The 27,203-nt window shown below is 38.7% G+C and overlaps 2 protein-coding genes across 5 annotated transcripts in view; one reads left to right on the plus strand and one right to left on the minus strand.

Moving 5' to 3' along the window:
- The window catches only part of LOC117395026 (uncharacterized), a 29,722-nt gene extending 11,314 nt beyond the window's left edge, over nt 1-18,408 (minus strand). Inside the window, exons 1-10 of one of the 2 annotated variants that reach the window (XM_059012953.1) lie at nt 18,181-18,408; nt 13,859-13,897; nt 12,730-12,798; nt 10,579-10,603; nt 8,845-8,907; nt 6,738-6,877; nt 2,515-2,637; nt 2,048-2,105; nt 858-905; nt 7-454 (exon numbers count right to left, since the gene is read on the minus strand). In XM_059012953.1, coding sequence (XP_058868936.1) covers nt 7-454; nt 858-905; nt 2,048-2,105; nt 2,515-2,637; nt 6,738-6,877; nt 8,845-8,907; nt 10,579-10,603; nt 12,730-12,798; nt 13,859-13,873 — 989 coding nt within the window. In that variant the 5' untranslated portion in view covers nt 13,874-13,897; nt 18,181-18,408. Of the gene's footprint in view, nt 1-6; nt 455-845; nt 906-2,047; nt 2,106-2,514; nt 2,638-6,737; nt 6,878-8,844; nt 8,908-10,578; nt 10,604-12,729; nt 12,799-13,858; nt 13,898-18,180 lie in introns of both variants that reach the window. The other variant, XM_059012952.1, reaches the window with a different exon arrangement.
- A 6,240-nt stretch (nt 18,409-24,648) lies between these two features.
- The window catches only part of LOC117394332 (uncharacterized), a 51,450-nt gene continuing 48,895 nt past the window's right edge, over nt 24,649-27,203 (plus strand). The window contains exon 1 of one of the 3 annotated variants that reach the window (XM_033992476.3): nt 24,649-24,796. The gene's annotated coding sequence lies outside the window, so the exon portion shown is untranslated. The remainder of the gene's footprint in view (nt 24,797-27,203) is intronic. The other 2 variants (XM_033992475.3, XM_033992477.3) reach the window with 2 other exon arrangements.

Raw genomic sequence — 27,203 nt, forward strand, 5'->3', positions numbered from 1 at the left:
TTTTACCTTCTCATGTCGGAGCATCTACTTTCAAAGTCGCTCATTTCCAGCCTCATCCTCTCCCCTCTAAGAGGGCCTTCAGGGTACCTTCCACTAGGCAATTCATCAGGATATCTTCTTTCACGGTCATCTGGGTACACCACACTTGGAAAAGCATCAGAGTGCATCCTAGCGGGAATATCTTCACGAGCCATACCAACCGGAAAATCATCACGGGTCATTTTAGTGTGAAAATCACTGGGAAAATCTCTGGGATGCATCTGACTTGGAAAATTATCTGGATGCAATCCACCTCGAAAGTCTTCTTTGAGCCTTCCCCCTGGAATATCATCCTGGTGCCTTCCCCCTGGAAAATCAGCCTGGTGCCTTCCCCCTGGAAAATCAGCCTGGTGCCTCCCCCCTGGAAAATCACGTGGGTGCATTCCCGCTGGGCCATCATTAGGAAATCTCCCACCTTTATTCAAACAGACATTAGATTACAATACAAATCTGATTTATGTAAAGTGACAAATACCATAAACTGAATACTACAGTCCCAGAACAAGACCCAATACTCATGGCTATCAAGGTCCATGTTTAGAGGGAACACCTTGATTTAAACAAAGGTAAAACTATAAGAAACAAAGTCAAGTAGACAAATGTTTCGGCTAGTTCCGTTTTCAGTGTATTGAAGTGTGCAACCCATACTCAATACTGTACTTGACTTTGTTTCTTAGTTTTACCTTAGACTTCAGATTGAGGGTTTTAAATTATGGATTGATTTAAACCAAGTACAGCACATTGCCTCTTACTGAAGGAGAACTCTGGGAACATTTTTTTGGGATGCTACTGTACAATATACAAACCGTTAAGCTGACCTCTTGACATATCCACCCTTGGGATCTTTGCTCCTGGTTCCCTTGCTTCTATACGTGAAAAAAAAAAAAGTTCAGGCTTTTCAAAATTAAAAGCACATAAAAAAAGAAGTATATAAGTAATATGCAGGTACATAAGCCCCTCCAGTGTACGGGTGTCAAGAATTATGGTCCACACAGACAAACTCGATCTAGCCCTTTACTCTTTCTCTGATTTGGGGTGTGGCATTGACAGCACCTTTCAAATTCTTTCATAGTTATTAACATCTGAATTCTAGTTCAATAAAAGCTCATCCCGATTACTTAGTGGCAGGCCTATCAGGGAGGCTGTGTGGTCCAGTGGTTAAAGAAAAGGGCTTGTAACCAGGAGGTCTCCGGTTCAAATCCCACCTCAGCCACTGACTCATTGTGTGACCCTGAGCAAGTCACTTAACCTCCTTGTGCTCCGTCTTTCGGGTGAGACGTAATTGTAAGTGACTCTGCAGCTGATGCATAGTTCACACACCCGAGTCTCTGTAAGTCGCCTTGGATAAAGGCGTCTGCTAAATAAACAAATAATAATAATAATAATAATAATAATAATAATAATAATAATAATAATAATATCACAATGGTCATGAAACCTGACAAAAACACTAAATTAAACACACTCCTTCCACGCATCCCAAATCATAACGATTCTTGATTTTTTTTTTTTTTTTAGATTCATACCTCCGCCCAATTCAATGACAACTTCACATTGATGACATCGGTGAAAATGGTTTATTAAACATAGGTTCAATTACTTTTTGTTCAACAACAATAATACATTTGCCCGGGAAGGACTAGCTTGGGTGTCTAACCTTGGCCAGGTCAGTAATATTTTTCTAGTATTATTATTATTATTATTATTATTATTATTATTATTATTATTATTATTATTTATTTCTTAGCAGACGCCCTTATCCAGGGCGACTTACAATTTTTACAAGATATCACATTATTTTCACATACAATTACCCATTTATACAGTTGGGTTTTTACTGGAGCAATCTAGGTAAAGTACCTTGCTCAAGGGTACAGCAGCAGTGTCCCCTACCAGGGATTGAACCCACGACCCTCCGGTCAAGAGTCCAAAGCCCTAACCACTACTCCACACTGCTGCATGTATACTACATGTTTAAAATATTCAGCTTGAAAAACCTCAAACATACCAGGTTCAGTGATTGGTCTCTTTAAAGCTGGATCTTCTTTCAGCTCTTCTATAACAACCTACAAACAAAAGAAAAGCAAAAACTGTTTGAGTAGTTATTTTCATTAATTTAATGTGTACGTAAACCCAATAGTGGTCCCTTTTGAATTAACAGTAATTAACTATATAAAACCATATACAATATACTGTCGTTGTCGTCCCCCGTCCATGACATATTTCCCCACCCCTGGATATCAAAATACCATATTCAAATGTCTCAAATCTTTTCATATACTACAAAAAATACAGACCTAAGAGTTTTATGGTTTTACCAATTCACCTTTGCTTGATCCAAGATGGCCATGGCTATTACCTTTTAGGAGCTCACATGATTGCAGTTAGGTGACACGATTGCACCTAACAGTTAGGTGACCTAAATGCCTAGTGCCTTCAAGCAGTATTCAGACCAGTAGCTGAACCTGTATTTACCTCTATTTCACCCCTTCCTTCCAAATGCTCAACAAGCTCTGCCTTCTCTTGAATTGTCTTGTGCATTCGCGCATCCTTGACTTGTGTTTCATCAAACGGTACCATATCAGCATGTTTCTTTTTCTAAAAAGACAGAACAGTCACACCAATTGTTATAATTAACTCACTATATAGCGTCAAACATTCGCAAACTTTAAGACTGCATTAAACAAAAATAAATCCAAACATATGCATGTTCAAAACATGTTGCTATTTTATTTGTAATGTAATAAAGATGTATAGTACCTTGTCTTCATGATTATAGCGTACAGTGTAAAAGTCAACGTAACAATACGGAAGACTGGAGACGACTAGGGTCCGAGGTCAGAGTTATATACAGATTTATTTTGGGAGAGTCTTAGCAAGTTTGTAACTAAAAACACCCCAAAACAAAATGACCCACTATTAGTCTTATAGTATCCAATAATCCACTGCACAAAAAACAGCTAACTGGCCTAGGAGACTAGATCTGCCTGTAAACATCTGTGGGCTCAGCAATTAAATGGAAGTGTTTTTTTTTTTTTTAATTCTAGAAATGGTTAGTATTATTCACTGCTAAAGACTTAAGGCCTTTGCACACTGGATCCATTCTGTCATTTAGAATCAGTCATCTGAAAAATTCTTCCGTCAAACCATTGCACACTAGATGCGTTAATATTGTACTTCACAGAGCGTTGATGAGGCTTTGTAGTAAACATACCTAGGTTCAGTATTTTAATAAATACATACAATTCTGTTCATTCTTACATAACACAAAAAATGTTAAATATAGCATAAACTTAATTATCAGCAAACACTGATGGAAAACGTTTGCTAATTATTACGTTTCTACTAGACTACAATAATGTTACGCAATACATATATAAAAAAAAAAAAAAAATTACACAACACGGTTGTCATAGCATCAGGAACCATATGACCAATATTTAATATTTCAAACACTCGCTCCTGTAATAAATATATCTAAAAGTTGGGAAGGTAGCAATGAATTACCAAAAATACTTTCCATCACTTTCATGTACTGCCCCTCTTTTCTGACTGTTAAGCCCTGACCGCTCTTGCCCCATCATGCTTCTTTCACTGATATGTGTCTCCAGGTTACGCCACTGTTTCTTTACTTCCTCGACTACAATTGAAATAAAAAGTATATGCTTGTAATAACCTATACTGCACAAAATCCATGTTTTATAATGCATATCATTCATGCCCAAGTCCACAGCAATGTCTTTCCTTATGTGTTCTTTTTTTTCCCCCCCAAAGTCTTTGTAATCTTTGTTGGATTTCTCAAAGTAATTTTTGATTGGCGGCACACACAATTATATTTTCCATTTTGTTCAGGGTACTGCAAGAACCCACGTGTCTTCCCAGTCGTTTTTCATTGGTCAATGTCATTTTTAACACATGTCAAATCGGATCAAATCGAACTCCAAAATTGACGCATCACCGTCATGCTACAATTACAGACTCAGTGTGCAAAGTGCAATAGGAAATGCACATGATTGTTTTTTTCAGTTTAGACACACGTCAAATTCGGATGCGTTATCAGATCCAGTGTGCAATGGCCTTTATTGATCATTGCAATGTAAATATTTTTATAACGCATAACATTTATTTAGTTACATTGTGCATTTTATTTACAGCTAACTTAGCACTGTATACACATTATATACCATGAAATATATTTTAATTGATGCACCTTAATTTAACATCTTGTTTTACATAAAATAAATCTATAACCAAATCTTTCTAGTGTTACTACTGTGATGCACAGGATATCAATTGTAAATGTTATTAGTGCTGGAATGAACATAGAATTTTCCTGTTCAGGTATTCATTCAAGATTTAGATATTCATTCATTTGCAAGACTTAATAAAATCCATTATAGGTAATACTGTATTAAAGTTTAAAAAAAATAAAAATACCAAAAGTAACAATAGGTTGCTCAGGCCTTACATTACTCAAATGAATTATCTACAAAAGGATGCCATATAGGAGTTCAAATTTAAAAAAAATAAATAAATAAATAAATACAAAAAAGTACAAAAAGTACAGTCAATTTTTTTTTTCTTTGTAATAAACAAAGAAGCCAGACACATTCTCATAAAATAACAGCATTACTGAGGTTTGCTTCATTTTTTTTTTTTAGCAGAACAAGCAAGTGAACAGTCACATTTAACCCATATAAATACTATAATACAAATTGAAAGGGGGCTTTGTACAATGAAAAGAAACTCACCATTTTGGTTCTCGTGTATGACATTCCACATATAGCATTACTTCACATAAAAAAATGCATACCTATAAAAACGGTCGATCATTACACCTGTGTTAAAAAGCATAAGGCATTTCTGAGCGACGTACTGCATCTGTATGCCCGGATTCTGACTCGCTTCCCTAATCTGAAGCAGCACCTGCAGTTTAATGCCTCAAGCACTGATGACGTCATCTCTCTTATGGGATGTCTCACGGCAATAAGCCGTGGTGCTATAAAAATCAGTCTTTCTGACCTTTGTCACTGAATAAGGCTAGGCACTAGGAGCAAAAAAAAAAAATGGTATCCCTACATGCCAATTTTCTACAAGATCGAGAGGATGCTTGCACTTGACGGTACATACAGCACTTATTTATTTGCTTACAATGGTGGCCACGTTTATCACCCCATTTTTTTTTTTTTTTTTAACAAAAACTGCTTTATGATCACCATGTAGTACATTTTTCCATACACTTATTGTTATTTGCTATTCGTGGTTATACTGAATTTTATAACTTTTGTATATAAAACATGATTCTCTTCATAATGCAAAATGATTAAGTCAGGAAATACAGTACGTTATGTTCATATGCCAAATTAAATGCATGCATTTATTTGTTTACAATGGTGGCCAAGTTTACTGCAGTACTCCAGTATAGTTGGGTTTACTCCTTTGCCACCATTTATAGTTTTTCTATATACTTTTGTTGTTATAGTTTCTCCTTTTAAAAAAAAAAATGATTTGCTATTCGTGGTTATATTGAATTCTGTAACTTGTATATAAATATGATTTCTCTTCATAATGCAAAATGATAGAATTTAATAAAAACTGCATTTTTTACTTGTATTTACTCATACATTTCCAGGGTTTTACATACGATTTGGAAATGTACTTTGTGATATTTTGATTAGTCTGGACTACTTCCATAAAATAGCTGACAGTGCTGAAAATAGCCCTGACAAAATCTTGTAGCTCCTCAACGGTAGAAGATTTTTTTATTAGAAATCCTTGTAAAATTTCACAACTGTAGCATATTTTTATATCTAACTTAAAAAGGGGTCCAAATTGGCAGTTTTTACAAACATATATATATATATATATATATATATATATATATATATATATATATATATATATATATATAAATAAACATATTGCCCAACAAAGACATTACATCATTGAAACAGCTACTTAATGCCTTTCTGTGGATATGTTGGGTTTTAATTTCTGATTTAAGGTTGACAAACAACAAGCGATAAAACAAAGTGGTCATATTTATGCCAATATATGGTCAATCTATTTAGGCAGTTAAGGGTTAAGGCAGAGATCACTATGCGTGCGTATCCTACTCTGGTCTGTTTACTTCTTGCTAAGTCTAAAACGTATTAAACAGAGGGTCAAGAGCAGCTGTGATGCGCCTATTTTTTTTAGCCATTTCAGAAACTGTTGCGGAATTTCTGGCAGTGGTAAATCGGTGCAAGGCAAAACATGATGTGATACCCATTTCTAACTTCTATGAACTGTAATTTCTGGCACAGACAGATTTTTCCCTTCGAGTCAAGAAACCTTCGTTCGAATATTCAGATATTTGTCCCGGCACTAGTTATTAATAGCCAAAAAAAAAAAACACAACACACATTTGTTTATTCTATCATTGGTTACAGTAGTACAGTAAATACTGTGATCCACTACCAGCAGCTCTCACACGCTTTTCAGGAAGCCTGTATATATTTCAGTATTACTAATGTTTTATTGACTCTCTTCCTGCTTTCATCTCAGCTGTGCTCTGGCAACATGCACGTGGGCACGGACCTATGCACACGACACGTGCATGCAGTCTCATGTTTGTTGTGGCTAATAAGCAAACGTAAGCATGTTATATTCCGAAAACTACGGTATTCATTTTACTTTAAAAGACCATTTTTACCAACCATGTAATTGTAACGATGTTTCCAGCCAGTGATGTGAGTAACAAAGCCTAGCTGCTTTGCTTGGACTTCACACAGCTTGCACAAGTAATGTGGAGGCAGCTCGTCATTGGGGCTACGGAACTCAACTACAAACTGTAGACCTGCAGACCGAGACAGAGAAACAAAGTTAAAAACAAGCATGTCAGTGACATTCATCACCTGCCACTACTGTAAATTCTAAATGAGTTACACAAAGTAAATTCTAAATGGAGTAACACAAAGTACATCACTATAATCTAAATCCATGTAAATGTGGTCTATTGTTTCTTTTGATACACTCAATACCTTGCAATAAAGAACGTTCTTAGCAAGTTTCACGACAGTAGCAGTTTTGAGTTTAATAAGACACACCTGAGCTTGTTACCTGGCTGTCAAGCTTGTGGTAAAACCTGGAATGGGTGAAACTACTATGCAATAGGCGTCTTATTTCTAGGGCTGTGTTCGAAGGTTAATTCACTAGCCTGGAACTCAAAAGGTAGTTTTAAACCGTTTGACAATGTGTGAATACTATAAAATCACACATTAAATGTCACTCACATGCAAAACTCAATCTTTTGATTTGTATAATAACATGTTACATAAATAAAACTTGTATTAAAATCCAGTACCAAATTGTTATACGTAGCAACTCTATATGGTGCTGCTGCCATGTATGGAGCAGGGTACAGTATGCCAAAGCATTGGGGGGGGGGGGGGGGCAGGGGGGTTGACCCTATAGCGGTTGTAGAAAAATGTGACTGATAGGGTTGGTGATTTAAAAAAAAAAAAATAATAAATCGGATTTGATCTAAAATCAATTTTTTTATTTTAATCAATTTTTTCCTCTTTTTAAATGGAATTTTTTTGTAGTACCGTAGTTGTAGCTCTACAGTACCTCCAAACTGTAAATTTAAGGATGTTGGAAATGGTGGTTTGTGAATAGTTACATACCAAACCAAATGTCTCAATCTTAAATAAATACATAAAGCAAATTATTTATCATTGTGGTATCCTCTAAATCTGAACTACAATAAGTGAACTACAAGAATTTAGCGATGGAGTACACCAGAGAAAAATCCCCCTCACTCAGTCATTCTTTTCTTTTACTTTTCCTTCTTTGATTTCCTTTTCTGCGTCAGTCCAAACACATGCAATTGTTACTGAGGACTACTTTGTTTTTTATAGTGTGTTCAATTGTTAAAGTTCCTGATTGCACCACTAAATAAACCTGGTTCCAGCATGTCTTAACGCAGTCTTAACAGGGCAAGACATGTCTTCAGAATACCATTTCAGTGCAGTATTTTATTTTTACGTCTTCGCTCCATTTTTGCACCACAGAATCTGGGGCAAGCACTGTTCACACTTGCACTGTGATCAGAATACAGCCCTAAGAGTTTTAGTTTATAGACAGTAAGAGTTTGTGTTAATAAAGTAAATGTTTGTGTTAATAAAAGGTTTTTAAAACATACTTTTCATGTATTTTCCTTGAGAATCTATAAAAGGTAGTAAAATTTTTTTTTTTTTTTTTTTTTTAAATCAAGTGATTTAAAATTGACTTGATTTAAAATCAGCCAACCCTGCTGTTAAATAAATCTTTGTTTTGCCCAAGTCTGCTGCAGTTGGTGCTGCTGCAATACAAGCTTACTGTATATATCGCAAGCAGCATCAATTACGTGTAAATAAACATGTATTTTTATTTAAATTATAAAAACATGATTACTGGTCTATATAACACATTTTTAAACTACATGTGTGTTTTATTCCATGTATATGGATAAACTGTTAAATAGGATTTTAAATCAAATATAAACAAGTAGCTATGGTCATCAGTGAATTATGCAAATAAGTACCATCGAAGGTTCAAACCTTTCTTCGGTAATGTGTTTCGAACCTTCGAAGGTCAAAACTTACCCTTCACTGCAGCCCTACTTCTTTCTGTCCCTGATCTTAGATAACTGAAAAAACTGTAAGACTGCCTCAATGCCTTTGGAAAAGTTTGATTAAAGGTCGGCATGTTTTTGTTAACCGAATCCCCCCATCCCCCTTCTGAATTGTTATCTTTAATCTTCAGCTTAATAGTGCCACTTACCAATCACAGGCTCATTAAGTTTGGTATTTTTAAGGTACTGCTCCAGAGACCTCCATTTTTGAGCTGAAAATAAACAGAGAAACTCAGAAAAGATGCAAGAAAAATAAGCTTTCCTGCTATCACACGGCCTACAGCAAATTGTGGGGCTACACAGTGCCAGCAATGACTCAGCCAATCGCCAAACCTGGAATAAATTACTCGCAGGCCGAATCAGTACTTACCATTAATTTCAACAGTAAATCTGACCCACTTAAACATCATGATCCAATGGCCTTTCAATAGCGTTCTGGACCGTGGTTCAATTAGGTAGTTTTGTGAAAGTTTATCAAGTTATTGTGGCGATGTCGTCAGTGGTACCAGATGGCACAGTGATGACTTTATGGACACTCATTGGTATGAATGGTCATAAAAACAAAAAAAGAGCAGGTCAAAGGTTTTCCCATCCGAGTCTTAAACTCGGTCTGGGAAAAGTGCGGTTAAAAAAAATAAATAAATAAAAAAATAAAAGACACATGGCCAGACAATCAAGACATGCCGCTAACACACAGGGATTATTAGGGCACAAAGTCTGCTCAGTCGCCATGTGTCTTGGCACAGCAGTCAAAATACAATGAAAGCTGCCAGTTAAATTATGGCTGCTGCAGGCTTCATTTACATCATTATGTAATCACAGGGGGGCTAGGTGGTGCAGTGCGCTAATTTGCTAGCCTCTAAAGCCTTCCACCTCAGGAGGACTGGGTTAGAATTATCCCCAGTTCACACGGGAGCGTTTGGAGCAAACTATCTACTCCCGGGAGTGGTTCGAATAGATTGGAGACCCGTGTGAATGCTCCTCAACCTCAGCTCGCTTAAAACGATCAGACCCAAGATTGGAAAAATAGGTGGTCTCAGCTCGTTTGGGCAATCGACCCTGGCGCTGATCGTTTCTTTTTTCCACTGTGTAAACGTTAACCTGTCTGGGGGCGGATCGATTGCAATCCTTGACATTTCATCTTGTCATGTAAATAAATTGACTGAGCATCCGCTTTCGCTTGTATTGGAAAGCTCATCGTCTCTGCCATACGATTTTCACTGTCCACCTATGCCTGAAGTTAATAAAATGTTGAAACAAAAAATGTAACAAGTGTCACAAACATCATAAAAACTCCCAAAACTTCTGTGTGTTTGTTGTTCGCCATTATGTAACACATCCCAGGATACACTGTAGATAATCAGTTGGGCATTCGATGCGAGCTGAGCTCGTTTGAAAGTCCAGTGAAAAATGGTAAATGACCTTGGGCCAGCAATGGAGGGCAAACGAGCTCGGCTCTTTTCCCCAGGCTGTCCAGTCTGAATGCTCCTCGACCTGAGCTTGGATCATTTTCTTAAATGATCCGATCTTGGGTCAGTTGCCATAGCTCCCGTGTGAATGGGGCCTTAGGCTGAAAGGAGTTTCAACTAGCACAGAATTTGACCCATTTGGCAGGCTTTGAATGGGAGAGGCCCAGTGCTGAAAGAGAGATGGGGGTGTTTTGTTCAGGACAGAGGTGCGTTTGCTTGCTTGCAGAGCCATCATGGAAATTTCTTAGTCTGCTGTGGCAGTGTCTGACAGTGACAACAACCCTAACCGCACAAAATGAGAATGTCTAAGTTGAGCAATGGGAGTATTAGGAATCCCAAGCACTTGTAGGACATGATCTGGGATAAATGTTGTAATAAGCATATTTACTATTACAAATGTTTTGATGTACTTACCATTCTTAGCAATCTCTTCCACTCTCTGCAAAAGGATGTTTTCCGGAAAAATAAGCAAAATAACTAAATTAGTGAGAGTCACCGAATCAGAAACCGTATATAGTATCACTATTCCTGAAAGACTCATGGTGCAGCTTGCACATAAAGCCTTGGTGATGGCACAACATTGTCTAACAAACATGACAAGTTCTGTTGCCATGCACCTTCTACGAAACATTTTTTGTAAGTCGACCACCGACTTCTTTTGTGACTTCTCAAAGACACGGATTGACCCCATCATCTTACCAGTTAACACCAGCTTATCAATCCAAAGCATTCTTTGTTTATTCTGGTAGACCCAACAGAGAACAGGTTCTCATGAGTTACTATATCAGGTTAAGGCACTCCTTCAACACTGGGTCCCCCTAGCACATTGCTGGGGCACTAGGAAGCTTTGTCTCAGAGAGAAGAGTGGAGCCACCAACACCACTTTACTGTAGCTCCTTATTTTACCCAGAAGACTCCCATCCAAGTCCTTGCCCAACCTTGCTCAGATTCTGATAGCTGATGAGATCAAGCTCTGAGCTAGCATGGCTGCTGGTGGTAGTTTTATTGCTATCCAGCCAGACCAACGTCCTGCTGGGCTGGGAACTCTAGAACTCAATTCACCTGTCAATTCACTGGCCGGGTTCAAGCCAGGCCAGGGCAGCTAGTGTCCCATGCAAAGCCATTTCCACATGAGCGACCCAACAAAGGGCATTATTTGCAAGACAACTAGCTGCTGCCGTCTCGTGTCGTCTTTTTGGGAGCGACTTGCCAGGCCACAGACAAACTCAACAGGATTGGGCGATATATTAGTAAGGTTATCAAACCTACATAATAGGAGAACCACGACTCTGAATAATGTTAACCCTTTGTGGTCCATTTATTCAGCGCGTCAGGTCCAATTTATTTTCACACGAGCAGTTTATTTTAGACGTGCTGTTTAAAAGTATTTTTTTCCACAGTAAAACAGGTTTAAAAGGCACTGCATATCAACAGGACACTCAGTACTGCATCTCTAGCCCCGCCCCACCCCTTGTTCGCTGTATTTTTCACATACCTCTTCATAGTCGTGCATACCGATAAATCATCGTTATCACCAAACTCCTCAATAATACGATCCAAGTCATTATTTTATTACTTTAACATCTCAAAAAGCTCTGCAAATGTCTGCGATATTCTTTGAGCGCTGGATGCAGAAGCAGCTGTCTTGTTTGTTTATATCCCGTGTTATCTCTGTGGTGCCGGGGCAATGTGTATTGCTCAGATCCACCCCCCTTTTTTTTCGGCTTCTCTCGGCTCCTATCAGTCTCACTCGGCCATTGAATGGTTCTCTGCTTTTTCCGGAGAAAAAACGACTAGAGACCTGTTTTTTACATCTTTTTGATGACATCGGAAAATTGTAATGTCGGACCTGGTTCGACATAGGACCGCAAAGGGTTAAATGTTGAAATGATACACAGCTGATGTTGATAAGAATTAGAGTAGTCATGCTTCTGTTTATAATGCCTCTTCCAAAGATGTATTGTAATGGCAGTATTGTGGTTTGATGTTCCTGCAAATCTTTCTCACTCACACTGGCTTACTGGCACTCGTTTAGAAACAAGTACTTTATTAACAGAACGTGGGCAGTAACTATATCTTCTCAGGTATAATGGAAAATATTCCCCAGTATTCCTTTCGGCTTGGGCTTGTCACTCACTGTTCAGAGCTGCTGCAGCCAAAAAGTGAGTGTAGCTATATTACATTTACAATTCAAAAGAGCAGATGTTTGACAAGATACAATTTAAAAACAGCCTCAATTTGTATAACTTGGTACCAAGGACGTAGAAATGTTATCCCACAGCAGAATCTTGGGTGAAAAAGTAGCAAGTTGCAGTGAAATACTATTCTAATCCGATGTAAAAGCATTTTTACTTTACATAATACAATACATTTAAATGAAAAGCATCCTTAGTACATTCCCTTTTAAACAGTAGGACTATACTGCTTTGACTTGTTTCTAAACAACTCTTGTTAAAAATGTAATAAAAATAATCTGTATAAGCAAGGTAATAACTAATTGTTCTTCAGTAGTTGTTTCTGTTAACATTCACGCAATCTAAAAGCTCTGGCATTCCTAACACTTACCGCTCTGTGTTTAGCTCCCTTCAAATGGGACTTTAATTGCGTATTGTTGTTACATTTCAACTTGCAAATCTGAAAAAAATAAAAATAATGATGCCATTGAAAAGTGCACTATTTTTCTTTTCTAGGGATCTTGTAGTTTTTCCCTTAATTACTTTACTGTACAGCAATTCAATCAACTGAAGTTTCAAGTGTACTTTCACCATGGTATGCTTGCATTAAATATTTCACTTTTTAAAATCATATTTAGATTGCAAGTGTGTATTTTAAAGAAGTATCTCAAAGTTTTAACATATAGTACAGTGCAAACCTATTCTCATTAGCCAGCAGCTTATTTTTTGCTCTGAATGGGTTAAAAATGAAAGTAAAGGGGCTCCCGAGTGGCGCATCCAGTAAAAGCACTTGCCTAGAGTGCAGGATGCGCCCTATAGTCTGGACGTCGCGAGTTTGAGTCCAGGATATTTCTTTGCCGGCCGAGGACGGGAGCTCCAGGGGGCAGCGCTCAATTGACCGAGCGTCGCCCGGGAGGAGGGAGGGTTAGGTCGGCCAGGGTGTCCTCAGCTCACCGCGCACCAGCGACCCCTGTAATCTGGCCGGGCGCCTGCGGGCTTGCCTGTAAGCTGCCCGAGAGCTGCGTTGTCCTCCGACGCTGTAGCTCTTGGGTGGCTGCATGGTGAGTCTGCAGTGTGAAAAAAAGCGGTCGGCTGACGACACACGCTTCGGAGGACAGTGTGTGTTCGTCTTCGCCCTCCCGAGTCAGCGCAGGGATGGTAGCGGTGAGCTGAGCTTAATAAAATAATTGGCCATTCCAAATTGGGAGAAAATAATTGGCAACGCCTAAATTTATTTAAAAAAAAAAAAAAAAAAAGTGAAAAGATGTAGTTTTGTGTAAGAGCACCCGATCTCCATGTCTTACATTAGATTTACCAGTTGAAGGGTTTATACAACACCTTTCTACCGGTAATCGATTATAAATACACATAGCTTTGTTATGTTAATGTTATTTTATTTTCACCCAAAAAAGCAAATTGCAAGTTGGAGTAAAGACATGTCCAACTTGAAAATGTGTATGGCGCACACTAATATACAAGAACAAAAAAGCATTTCAATATTATATTAGAGTTGTACTCACCTTGCAATAAGACATCTTGTTTTAGTGGGTGGACTAGATCTGTAGAATAACAGACAAAAATCACAATAACCAAGCCTTGAAATAAATATACAAATAAAATGTTTTATTGCTGTAGATTGTCATGCATTTATCCAGCCACCACACAATGAATTAACTTCCTGTCCAGCAGCTATTATAATCATATCAGTAATGCACAGTGCTAAAAAATATGCTATTTTAAACTTACTACTACTTTGCTATTCATCTTCTGAGGCAGTAAGTTATAGTATGTTGGTTTTGCCCTATCAAGGTTACTTGCTGCTGCCACCTACAGGAATGCTGTTATTTTTTTAAACAAGTATTTTATGGTCACTGCTGCAGTGTAATAGATTACCACGAATATGCATGTCTGCGTCCCTTTCCCATTCTGTGCATCCCGTGAATGCAAGACAAAATATTTTTTCCATCCAATGGATTTATATTGCGTCTAGGACGCAAAATTTTGCGTTAACGCGACCTCTGAATTGGTATCACAAAGGTATCATGTTTACCATAAATGAGTGTGTACAGTAATAGCGGTTAACTATTATTTTAGTTTGACTTGTTTTTTTGTAGCTCAAACAATTCAGGCTTTGATGCCTGTGAATTTCTAGCTTACCCTCATAGATACACCACTGGTATTGCTTAACAATTCCACAATGATGGCCACGCGAAAGATGAACTTTATAGTACCGTACATCTAACAGCACATAGTATTTACACAAAGTTTAACGACATAGAAACAACAACGGAGAAGAGCACTTATATTTAAATCATCAATATGCTGCGACACAGAAGTAAACTTTGATCTTTGCGCGTTGAAATTGCACTAACCTCAACATCATCGTGTAAAACACTTATGCTTTCGGAAAACAACTAGAAATTCACAGGCATCGAAGACAAACTTATTTGAGCAACAAAACAAGTCAAATGTTGTCTAACTAAAATAGTAGTTTAACCGCTAGTATTACTGTACACAAAACTCACTTATGGTAAACACGATACTTACCGTTGTGATATCAATTATAACACTGACAAATATACCACGGCAAACCAAGTTACTAAAGACTCAACTTATGCTTTCAAACAGCTTCAACTTCTCCAGAAACAGGTGGACTGTGCTGGGGTATCTGGGGGAGCGGCCTCAATCGTGATGTATTTCCATTGAGAAATTACTTCCCTTGTGGACTTTTTGTACTTGCGTTTAATTTGTAAAACACTTATGATGCTTTTTGAAAACTAGAAATTCACAGGCATCGAAGCCAAACTTATTTGAGCTACAAAAAATGTTCAATGTTTTATTTTATTGAAAATGTATTAAACATAAAACTTTAAAAATATGCTGATTGCATTTTTTTTCTTTTTCTTGTATTTTGGATTTACAGATAATCAAAATTCAGGTTTTGGGCGTTACATATGGTGTCAATAATTACATTAGAAAAAAATGATATATTCTATTTATTAAGGCAGTGGTTTTCAACCTTTATTTAAACTGTACTCTTTCTGTCTGAAGTGGTTCAGCTGAAGTACCACTTTACAATTTTAATTCTGCTGTTTATAGCTCCCAACATGCATGTCAAGTCTTTACCCGTGAAACTCACGGTTTTTCACAATTTTGGGAGTCTCGCGGTCGTGCAATGGATTCTCACGCGTGTGCATAACTTTGTTATTGTTTGTGAGGCTGCGAAACCCTCTATAGATGATACAGCGGTAAATCCAATACAACTGTCCAAGCGTATTATTTCATTTTGGGAGACAGTGTCACCGTGAAGAGGTGTACATTAGCATTCTATATTACTGTAGCTGCTATGCAACCCCCCCCCCCTTACTAAAAAGATAGAATTGCCTTGTCTCAAACTGACGGTTTGTCTGCGCGAGCCTTCTACGTTTCTGTACATAACACGTCATTACTCGGCTGTCATACTGTCACTGTCTCGTTCACGCAGAAATTACCACAGAAATAAGAGAAATGGACATCAATGAGAATTGAATTATTGAAGTCGAAAAATATAACGTTCTTTATGATGCCAGTGTCAGTGGTTAAAGACAATAAAAAGACGCCATATGGCAAGAAATAAAAGAACAATTTGAAATTGACGGTATGTATCTCTCTTTATCGCACCTTAATTTTAGTCAAAGTGATAGGGAGTGCCACACACTGGTTTTGTATTTCTGTAAAATTACACTTTGTTTTAATAACGTTGACCAATAATAATAATAATAATAATAATAATAATAATAATAATCATCATCACATTCACACACTAACTGAAGATTTTTTTTTATTGATTTTCAGTTAATAAAAAAGTAAACTAATTATCAGTATTTACAAAGAAATGTGTAGATGTATTATTTTTGAATAATTTACATGTTAAACCAGATCACATATAAACATTCACTGTTAAATGTCATTTTTTTAGTGTTCTTTGTTTATTTATTTTATCTCCACAAAAGAAGCAAAAGCAGACAGTATGTTCTTTTCATGACTAGCTGTTGTGTTTTTTTTCGTATGTACTCGTGCTGTATTCGTGTCGTTTGCTTTGGTCCGGTGTGCATAGCACTTAAATCTAGGTCAGTAGCGTAGCTGTCGGCCATATGCAAAAATCCTGATCCGTCACCAGCACCACGGTGTCCAAGTTACCCGCATATTTAATATAAAAATATCCCTTTCAAGACGGGTAAATATTAGGACAATAAATTGACATTTAAAAAAGGTAGAATCATTACTTGTGATGTCTTGGAACCAAAAATGAGTAAGTTCCAGTTATATTTCTGTATAATAACACAATGTCGAATGAGGTAAATATTAACAGTTCCATGCATTGCAAGTTTGAGGATGTAAAACAATTTACATTACATTTTGACAAATGTAAGTAAGCAATCCATGGGTTAGGTTATTGTGTGTATTTAAAAAGTTACAGCCAATACCCCACGAACCTTAGGTTTTGGGTTAGGTTATTGTTATGAAAAAGTTATTTTTAGTACCTAGATTTATCACCCTTATGTGATCGGGCTGTAGCATATAATGATGACGTCTATTACGAGTTGCGCACGCAGCACTACCCTGTGCGAGCTATGCTGTGGGAGCCTCCGTTCTGCAGCAATACCCCTCTTCATCATTTTGCAAAGCCTTAAGCATACGCAGCCCCAGAATGATTGACACATTGGATAGCCAATCCAAGACATAAAACTATATTATCCCATTATCATGTGACTTTTCACACTCACATCACATGTACCCCAACATCCTGACACTGGTCTGCTTTGGTGACACCAGACAAAATACAATTCGTCGAATATTTTAATTTCAGTGTTTTCTTTGTTTATGCGAAATGGCTGAATCTAAATGTTTAAGTGACACGGATAGTGATACCTCGGTAAAGGAAGGAGTACCCCGTAAGGAAAAAGGGCAAATAATGTTACACATTATGTAGAAAAGATTTTAGAATTCCATACGGAGGTGAAAACGTTGTTAAGAAGCATTTAAAGTGAATGCATTGATATTTAATTTTAAAATGCTGTTATTAAATACACAGTATAAAATACGCAAATATACAACTGTAACCCCCCCCCCCCCCCCCCTCATAAAAAATGCCAGGTGTCCCGTTTTTGCATTTTGAAAAGGCGGTCACCCTATCTAGGCTGATAAGTAAGTTTTCCTGTCTCCTCAATCCTCGTGTAACAATTAATGATAAAGGAGACAGAATGGCAGTCCAGTAATACTATCAGCACAGCTCCGTTATGGAGACAGAAGACATTTTTTTTATATTTAATGTTTTTACTTAAAAGCTATTTACAGTTTAAACTGTCCTCCAAATATTTTTTTGGAAAATAGCTCTGGAAGTAAAAGTCTGGGTACTTTTGTCAGTCTGGAAACATTTTTTGCCAATTTAAAAAAAACAAAACAAACAAAAAACATGGGATGCGTTATAATAACTATTCATTTTCAAGTCGACTGCAGGTGAGGAGTGATAATTCGGTGCAGGTTAGACCCCCTTTGTCCCATCCGGGCACTTTTGGTGCAGCGTTTCCCACTGACATTATAATTAATTAAAAAAATATGAGAAGTCATATTTGACCGTTTTTTTTTTAATTAGGAGACTACAGAAAAGGAGGAATTATGTTGATTATGTTTAAAGACGTTTCCCAATTTTTATTTTTTTTATTTGTGTGTATGTGTCTTGTCCACGCAGTTTTGTCTTGGTACGGCTTTCCACTCCCGCGTACAAATAAGTACAGGCGATCATTATTTTATTACTTTGATTATTATTATTATCATTATAATTGCTGTTATTAGCACTCACCTTTAAATGTCTCCCGCTAGTTGCGTAAATGTTTACTTATTTTCAGTTATCACGGGCCCGTTTTAATTCGTCATCTACCGCCGTTCAGCATTCCGGATGTACAATCTGCGCACGTGCGGAAGTAGGGCGGGTTTATTGGAAAAGGGTAAAGCTGCAAGAGATACGAGTCCCATCTAGTATATCTGTTACATCCAATGTGCTACATCTGCGTGTGCACACCCCTACAATGACACAATGGGGTATAGGGCAGCAGTGTGGGGGGTATATCTGCAGGGAAAATGTCCAGCGGAATATGCCCTATCTAGTTGACATTGTGCATTCTGTAATTTAACAGCGATGGTCATATATACAGAGCCTATAGAAAGTCTACACCCCGTTGAACTTTTTTCACATTTTGTTGTCAGTGCCTCAGAGTTTCATGCATTTAAATGATGATTTTTACCCACTTATCTTCACATCATACTCCACACTGTTAAGGGGAAAAAAAGTTTTTATTGAGAAAAAATTATATATTAAAAATACAAAACTGAAAGATGTAGTTAAATATTTAACAAAATGTTAAATCTTTTTGGAGATTTAAGATTTAGTTAACTAGTTAAGTTCACTAAATACAGATTTATTTGCGAACAGCTAAATCTTGATTCTCAAAATAAATATTTAATAAAATATATTTTTATTTTTAAAATAGATTTAGCATTTAAATGTTGAAAAGTTGCTAAATATTTTAAGAATTATAAATTATATCTGAATGTACACATTTAAAAAAATATATATTTATTTTCACAACATTTATAAATCTGGGGGAAAAATACAGGATTTAAATTAATCTGGAAAAAAAGACTATTAACGCTTTCTTTTTACACATGGCACCCCATAGCGTACCTCTTGCAGCTTTACCCTATTGGTTCGTTGCATTACAACAGCTAATTTGTCTCCGTACGGTTGGTGGTGCAAATAAGTTATTACGGTATGTGATTTGTAGCACCAAAAATACGTATTTATAATTAGATGAATATTTTTGTATTTGAAATGCGTTTTATGTTATACTCTATTCATTGACAATATTTATTTGTTTCCACAAATAAGTGCTTTTATATTACTTAAAGTGTTCCACAGTGGAGGAATTGGGCAGGTGTCGTATCGTGTCAGTATGTCCTCAGAATTCTGTATGGCGTGGCGCAATTCTCATGTGTAAAAGATCGGTCCATGGGCACGGCTGATTCTTTTATTTGCTTCTGTCAGGTAAAATACAAGTGATGTGCACGCGCAGCAGTTGTCAGCTGCGTTTTGCAATCATTTACTAACGTTTTCGACAGGCCGACATGATTTCTTTGTGATGTGTATAATCAGCTATGGTCTGTTTTCATAAAAAAAATATTTGACGTGTTCTTTAATACACAACTTATCAGCAACCTGTTGACTTTTGTCTTGGTTAAAAACTAGTTTTTTTTTTTATACAACTTAGCCTACATGATATTACTCGCAACTAAAACAGTCTACTAAGTAGTCTAACGCAGGGGCTCTAAAACATTTTTTGCTGGACCGCCTTTGGAAATGTTTTAGGACTGGTTCAACAGTTTTCATATATAATAAAATGTCTGACAAAAACAACTGTGTTGATTAAAAATAAAAAATCAGCAATGGCATAATCTGAAGTAAAACGCCATTAAATGAAGTGGGGGGAAAAAAAAACACACACACACACAATTGTGTACCTCCCTCTAATTTAGCGAATTCTGAAGTGCCTTGAACCCCCCTAACTTTAGTATTAACCAGGACACATTTTATTTTTGTTTTTAAATAAATGGCAAAAAAATATAGAGTAAAATATATATAGAAATAACATTAAAAATACTTTAATGCTGACATTAAATGATGGGTGAGATTGGAGTTGATTTAAGAAGCTGACTGTGACTAGAGAAGTACAAGAAACAAGAATGCTGTCAACACATAAGTGATGATTTAAAATGATCGTCAACCATATTTTTCTCTTAATAAACCACAAATGTAATATATTATGAGCAAGAACAGAATAGGCCCCAAATACATTTCTATATGCATCATATCATATGCTACTTAAATTAAACTGGCGGTAAATGAAAAATATGTCATATATATTGTACTGTTTTTGGGTTCTTGGGACAGAGATGAGACTGAGGCTGTGGTGAGTTGAAGGCTCAAGCCGTTTATTTTTACATACAGATAATCAATAAAATACAATCATAAAGTAAGGGAAGGGAACTGGGAGCCGAAAATGAAAATAAATTGATTAGTCGTACTTATCTTTCTTTACCCTACCCCTTTTCCGCTATATCTCTCTATCTCCTCTAAACACACCCTTCTCTCTCACGCTTGTCTCCCCCAATCTCCCGGTCTTTTCCATGCACCCCCTTATATACCCTTGCTCCCTCCGCTCCTTTCTCAGACCCCCACCCCTACGTCTTTCGCGCCATTCCTGCAACCTAATTCCCCTACACACACATCCACACAAAGCAACCCCTGCACGCACACACACCATGCAACCCCTGCATGTATACACACACACACACTCCACGCAACCCCCTATACGCACACACACACCATGCAACCCACTGCACCGCACACACACACCATGCAACCCACTGCACCACACACACACACCATGCAACCCACTGCACCGCACACACACACCATGCAACCCACTGCACCGCACACACACACACCATGCAACCCACTGCACCGCACACACACACCATGCAACCCACTGCACCGCACACACACACCATGCAACCCACTGCACCGCACACACACACCATGCAACCCACTGCACCGCACACACACACCATGCAACCCACTGCACCACACACACACACCATGCAACTCCTGCACACACACACAACCATGCAACCCACTGCACCGCACACACACACACCATGCAACCCACTGCACCGCACACACACACCATGCAACCCACTGCACCGCACACACACACCATGCAACCCACTGCACCGCACACACACACCATGCAACCCACTGCACCGCACACACACACCATGCAACCCACTGCACCACACACACACACCATGCAACTCCTGCACACACACACAACCATGCAACCCACTGCACCACACACACACACCATGCAACCCCTGCACGCACACACAACCATGCAACCCCCTGCATGCACACACACCATGCAACCCCCCCTGCACACACACCATTTACACTATCCTGATCCCCCCCCCCCCCCCACCACCAGGATTGCTACATTGCCCCTTCCTAGTAGTGAGACGTCCTGCTAACTGCCCTAACCCAGGAAACTGCCCTAACCCAGGAAACTGCCCTGTAGCCTCCGTGGGGCCTGATGGGGTCTCCTACTCCGACGAGAGTGGCCCTGTGGGGAGGTTGGCGCTAGCACAGAGCCCTGATGGGCCACCTCAGCAGTTCTCCCCTGCCTGGCCAGTGATGCCTGTGTAGAACCTGAGTCCATTTGTTTAGGGGTGGTTCCTCCTTGGTCAATCCCCAGCTGATAGGGGGCAAGCTGGTCCTGGTGGAGAACCATCTTCCACCCCCGAGTCCGAAGCTGGACCGGATACACCACCTCAGAGAGCTGGTGAAGAACCTCACAGGGCCCCTTCCACTGGCTGGTCAGTTTAGGGCGCAGTCCCTTCTTACGCTGGGGGCAGTGCACCCAGAGCTGCTCACCTGGCTGGAAGTCCCGCTCCCTGCTCCGCACAAGGTAGGCTCGCTTCTGCCTGTTAGCCGCTCCCGAGCAAATTGGTCGGCCTGGTCCAGACGGTCTTGGAGGTCGTGCACATAGTCAAGGCCCTGCCAGAGCGGGGTCGTCCTCCTTTGGCGGGAGCACTATGGGAGTCGCCCAGGGATGGCTGTCGGATGGCTCTATCACCCCATTGGCGGCCATCACCCGGATGATGCCCTCCGCGGCCTCCCTCTTGGCCAGCGGAAGCCGCAAGCACGCTCGCTTCTAGGCGGCACATCTCCCATGGTGATGTGGTGCTGGACCAAACCAGTCCGTGTGCAGTCCTTGGACTTCAGGGCAAAACAGGCCTCATACTCCCCCAGGACCCTTCCCAGTGTGGCACTGCTTACCGTCGAGCCCCTCCATGCTGCGCAGATGGAGATCCTCCATAGCTTTGGCCCACAGTGAAGGGGGCTGTTGGACCGGCACGCAGTTGGGCGGTAGTACTGGCGAGTTGTTGGACTGGCTGGCTAGCGAGCTCACCTACCTGCTCAACAGCCGCCACTGCTCACAGGCTCGTTGCCTACTCATCAGCCAACCCAGCTCATCAGGTCACCTGCCTACTCATCAGCCAACCCGGCTCATCAGCTCTCCTACTTACTGATCAACCAACTGGCTCACCAGCTCACCTGCCTGCTCATGTTGACAGTGTGTGTTTATATGATCTTTTTTTTATTATTTTTTATTTGGGGTCCAGGGTCCAGGTTCGTTATAGCCGAAGGTTTGTTATAATGAAGGCCGTTATAGCGAGGGTGTACTGTATATTGAAGCATTGCTATAAAGTATAGAAATTATATTTTAGCTTTAGAGAGTGATATATTGGATGCTTTAGGATTTAGCGGTGGGTGCTTTAGAGTTTTGCATGGCTGGCCTAAGGGCAAAACATGTGATAAACATAACTGCATTGAAGTGTTAATGCTGTTGAATCTGTAAGGCACTGGATCGTCCAGATTGCCTATGTGGACTTGAGTTTGAAAGAAATTATGTACGTGACAGAAAGTCTGTGTGTGTAAGTAAGAGAGTACAATAGGTCTTTTGTTTCTTCAGAATGTTCTAGCTGTCACTATCTGTAACTGCAAGTTGCTAAGAAACTAGATAAACATTTTGCTTGCATCTTCACTTTTCTTACACAATGCAAAGTATTAGCCACTGTTGATAGAAATACAAGGTTACTATAAAAAAGCTTATTAAAATGTGATTGGTACAAGTTGTACCAATCACATTTTAATAAGCTTGATTGGTTACTGCCTTATGTAGAATCATGCCTGTTTAGCTATATAAACTCTTTGTTTCTGCCTGCGAGGAGAGAACTCATGGGTTAACTAGAAGAACTTATGTTCGGTTGCCTTCTGATTGTCTCTCCCTGCAATTGCTGGAATGTTAATAAAGTGCACTGAATAACTTTGGATCTAAATTTAGACTGAAGTGTTTATTCTTCCACGCCTATTTAGTTGGGATTAGATGTGGTCTGTAACTGCTCAATCCATTTGTAAGCATTTAATAAAGTACTAATACTGCTCTGATTCATTAAAACTTCAAACCTGAATGAGTCTGTGTGATTTTCTTGATTACTTAAAAGTTGTCTGGATATATTGTAAGTCAGCGCACAAACAATCCACTTACAGGTGTCCAAAACATCTCTGTGTCCTCCTTAAATGTCTCCCCTGAGTTTAAGAGTGTGCTCACAGCATAAATAGATAAAAGAAGTACATGGAATCTGACAGGCTCCACTAAAAGGACACGCCGCTGTAGTTCCCCTGGTGTTATCGCCCTGTGAACCGGATGGCTTTTGGGTGACGTCAGACCAGGAAATGAATAGATCAACACAGGCAAGTACTATGGGACGAGACGCAAATGCACTAGTTTCTTTATTAAATAAAATAATCAAACAAAACACTTCTCACAAAACAAAAGGCATTATGGCCAAAACAAACATACACTAAGGGAACACAACAAACAAGTATTGTGCTGGTGTAAAGCCAGCACGAGTAGCAGTTGTTATTTGTGTAATTTATAGATCTCTTTCACTTACGTTCCACCTCTGAACACGCAACCCTTAGTGAGATGCCTCTTTTATGCAGCTGTGCCAGTACTCAATTGCTTGTTAATTATTCAATCGAGCCCGGGCACAGTCTGCACGTGAACTACTTTACACCACTGTGCCCAAATACATACATTTTAAATACTAATAAACCCACACCCTGTGCAGCAATACATACATATACACAATAACACACCACATAAAACATAAAATGCACACAGGAGCGGGGGTACCCTGTCATACATCTTCCCCCTTGTGTGCAGCATACACGGCCTCAAAGGCTACCTCCTCCCTTAAGGGGCCTACAGGCAGCCATGTTGTCAGCGGAAGTGCTGACCTTGGTGAGGCTGGCTTCTCCAGCCGGGGCAATCCTGTCAGCAGAAATGCTGCCAGTGGCGACGCTGACAGTGGCAATGCTGTCAGTTGAAATTAGCTCATAGCTAAATCTGGGTGCAATACATCTTATGACGTCATAAATGTTAAAAATTGTATGTTGTCCATGTCAAATACATAAGAAAATAAATTTGCTGAATGTCTTTGGATTTCAAGTAAGTTTATGCATTTTATGTTCTGGTCGCGCCGCTGCTTTATGTAGGGACTTTAGAATAGACACCTCCCAATAGAGCACAGGTATATGCTGTGGTTATTAGTGAGTAGTCCTGGGGAAGAAAGTAACCTGAAACTGTAATAACATGAGGTAGTATGACGGCCTCCAGCCACTAGGGAGCAACAGCAGGTACACTGGAGGTTGGGCTCACACGTTAGACCTCATAGTGCAGTGGTGCTGTGGCTGTGAGGGAGACTGCTTGCAAAAACAAACATTTTATCTGTTTCAGGTAAGAGATTTATCTGAAAGGTCCCAATATCTGGAAAATGTAGTTAGTTTAACAGTTTCAGTCATTCGGGTGATGTAATTGTATACGCTAACGGGAATAATAATTATAAACAAGAACGGGGCCTACTGGGATGTGAACATACAGTATATCTATATGGAAGGGGGTACATCTGTTTATATCAGGGGCATCCTATAGTAATACTTTAAATGTAGTCAGATAGATTAATATGGCATACAAGTATGTTTAAATTGTTTTTGATGTTGTCACGTTTGACAAGAAGTGAAGAAAATATGCGATTGAATTGCATAGCGTTCTCAAGCAGTTATGTGTGGGTCAGGTTGTGCTAATGCATACTTAATCATGGCAGTGCGGTGTAGCTGACTGCCTGTAAAAACAAACGTTATTTGTAGAAAAAATGAAACTTGATTCATTAATACAGTTATATTTTTATAGGAGAAAGTGTTTGTATTTCCTTTACAAGTTGCCTGAATATATACTAAATTATGATTATTATTTTTAGCTGATGCCTGGCTTTATAGGCGACTTAACTGTTGCAGTTACTGTACAACTATAATCCAAACCCTGAACTCTGCTCAAAACACATGAACAGACTATATCAAAACATTAATAAAGCTCAATAATGGAGAAACAGATCCTCAAAGTCTATTTACTGGTATTAATTACAATAGCATAGCATTCTCCATCACAATGCTAAACATCAGTCTGTGTAGATTGCTTCTACATTGCTGTAGATAACAACTATACTTTGGGAAACAATCACTACGGCACAAAACCTGCAGTATCTATCTATACAGTGTTCGCGCTAGGCCGCGCCATTGCGCCAATGCCCCCCTGAAATAAAATAAAGAATTGTCCCAGACCAGACGCAATACCAATACGCAGTAAATTAATGCATTTTGTATTACCATGACATGTCTGACGACAGGCTAATCTTTTTTTACGTTTTCATAATTAAACTCCCACGTTTTTATTCTCAAATCCAGTAGAATGCGCGCACACCCTCCCTGGTTACTCGGGCAGTTTCAAAGTAAATCCTGGACGACATCGGGCATGTTAACAACGTGGCCCGGCGCAAATAGTATCCCTGGCAGTCGTTTAACCTTGAAAAAAATAAATACAGTACGTGAAGCAGATATACGCGTTTATCATATCAACAACACCAACGTGTGTTGTAAAAATAAAGCAACAATTGTTTTGAAAACTGCCCAAAATATTTACTTGGGGGCTAAGAATGAAAAATGTAAACAAAAAAAAATTCAATTTTTTATATGTAAATTGTCAAAATTAAAGGGTACTAGTCAGGACAATGGCATTTAAATACTACTACTATTAAACTGTATAGTAAAGTGGTTTTCAAACTGGGGTACACGTACCCCTGGGGGTACGCGAGAAAAATTCTAAAATGGCAGACAACGCATTTTATTTAGTACCACTTGCCAAGCTATTGCAAACTTTTATCATGTAACACCAGACTGACGATCTGTGACAGAGCGTTCAGTGCACAAACGACTAATTTACATATTAAATATGTACGTTTTAAATAAGCCCTGTTGTTTAAATGTCATATACACAGTTGGTCTGTCTTGGATAAAAACAAAAATACTTATTTTAAAAAACTAAAAGCCTATTCTTTAATTCATTTTATTTCCTGTGTGCATTCGTGCCTGCAAATCGATGTTTATTTTTTTTCAATGCAACCCGATTAAAGTTTATTGTAACTTAAGTACTACATTTCAAAATACAGAACGTATTGCCATGCGTTACGTCTGGTGTGAGAGTTAATAGTTTTTAGCTTTCAATCCAGTGAAAAAAATATGGATTGTTGGCTCAATACTAGAACATTACTAGCAAAGGGCGATCAAGACAAAATACCGCTAGAGATTAAAAACGCCAAAAATGTCTTGCGACTGAAGCTCTCTCCAATTTCCCTGCCATCATCAGTGAGTTGTATGATAACAAGCAGGGACATCCATCACATACTAGGTAAGCGTTTTATTATTGTTTTTTTTTTTAAATTAGCATCAGTACTGTACGTTTTAATCACCAAGAATTTAAAAATGCCAATAATATGTTTTCGTAATGAGGTCAGCTGTAGAGATGTGTGGACAGTGAACTTTTCTTTGCCTTTTCTGTAATGGTGGTTGGTTCTGAATCAAACATACTGACCCCCTCACTGAAGAAAATGCCCCCCTAAAATTGAGAGGGGGCCACATTGACCCTCAGTCTGTAAGTCCTGGAGCAAACACTGTGTGTGTGTGTGTGTGTGTATATATATATATATATATATATATATATATATATATATATATATATATATATATATATATATTATTTTATAATTTGTGCATCTGTATTTGTTAGGAATCCCATAAAACATTGCTGTAAG

The sequence above is a fragment of the Acipenser ruthenus genome, chromosome 3 (assembly GCF_902713425.1).
Source record: "Acipenser ruthenus chromosome 3, fAciRut3.2 maternal haplotype, whole genome shotgun sequence".
Taxonomy (NCBI): domain Eukaryota; kingdom Metazoa; phylum Chordata; class Actinopteri; order Acipenseriformes; family Acipenseridae; genus Acipenser; species Acipenser ruthenus.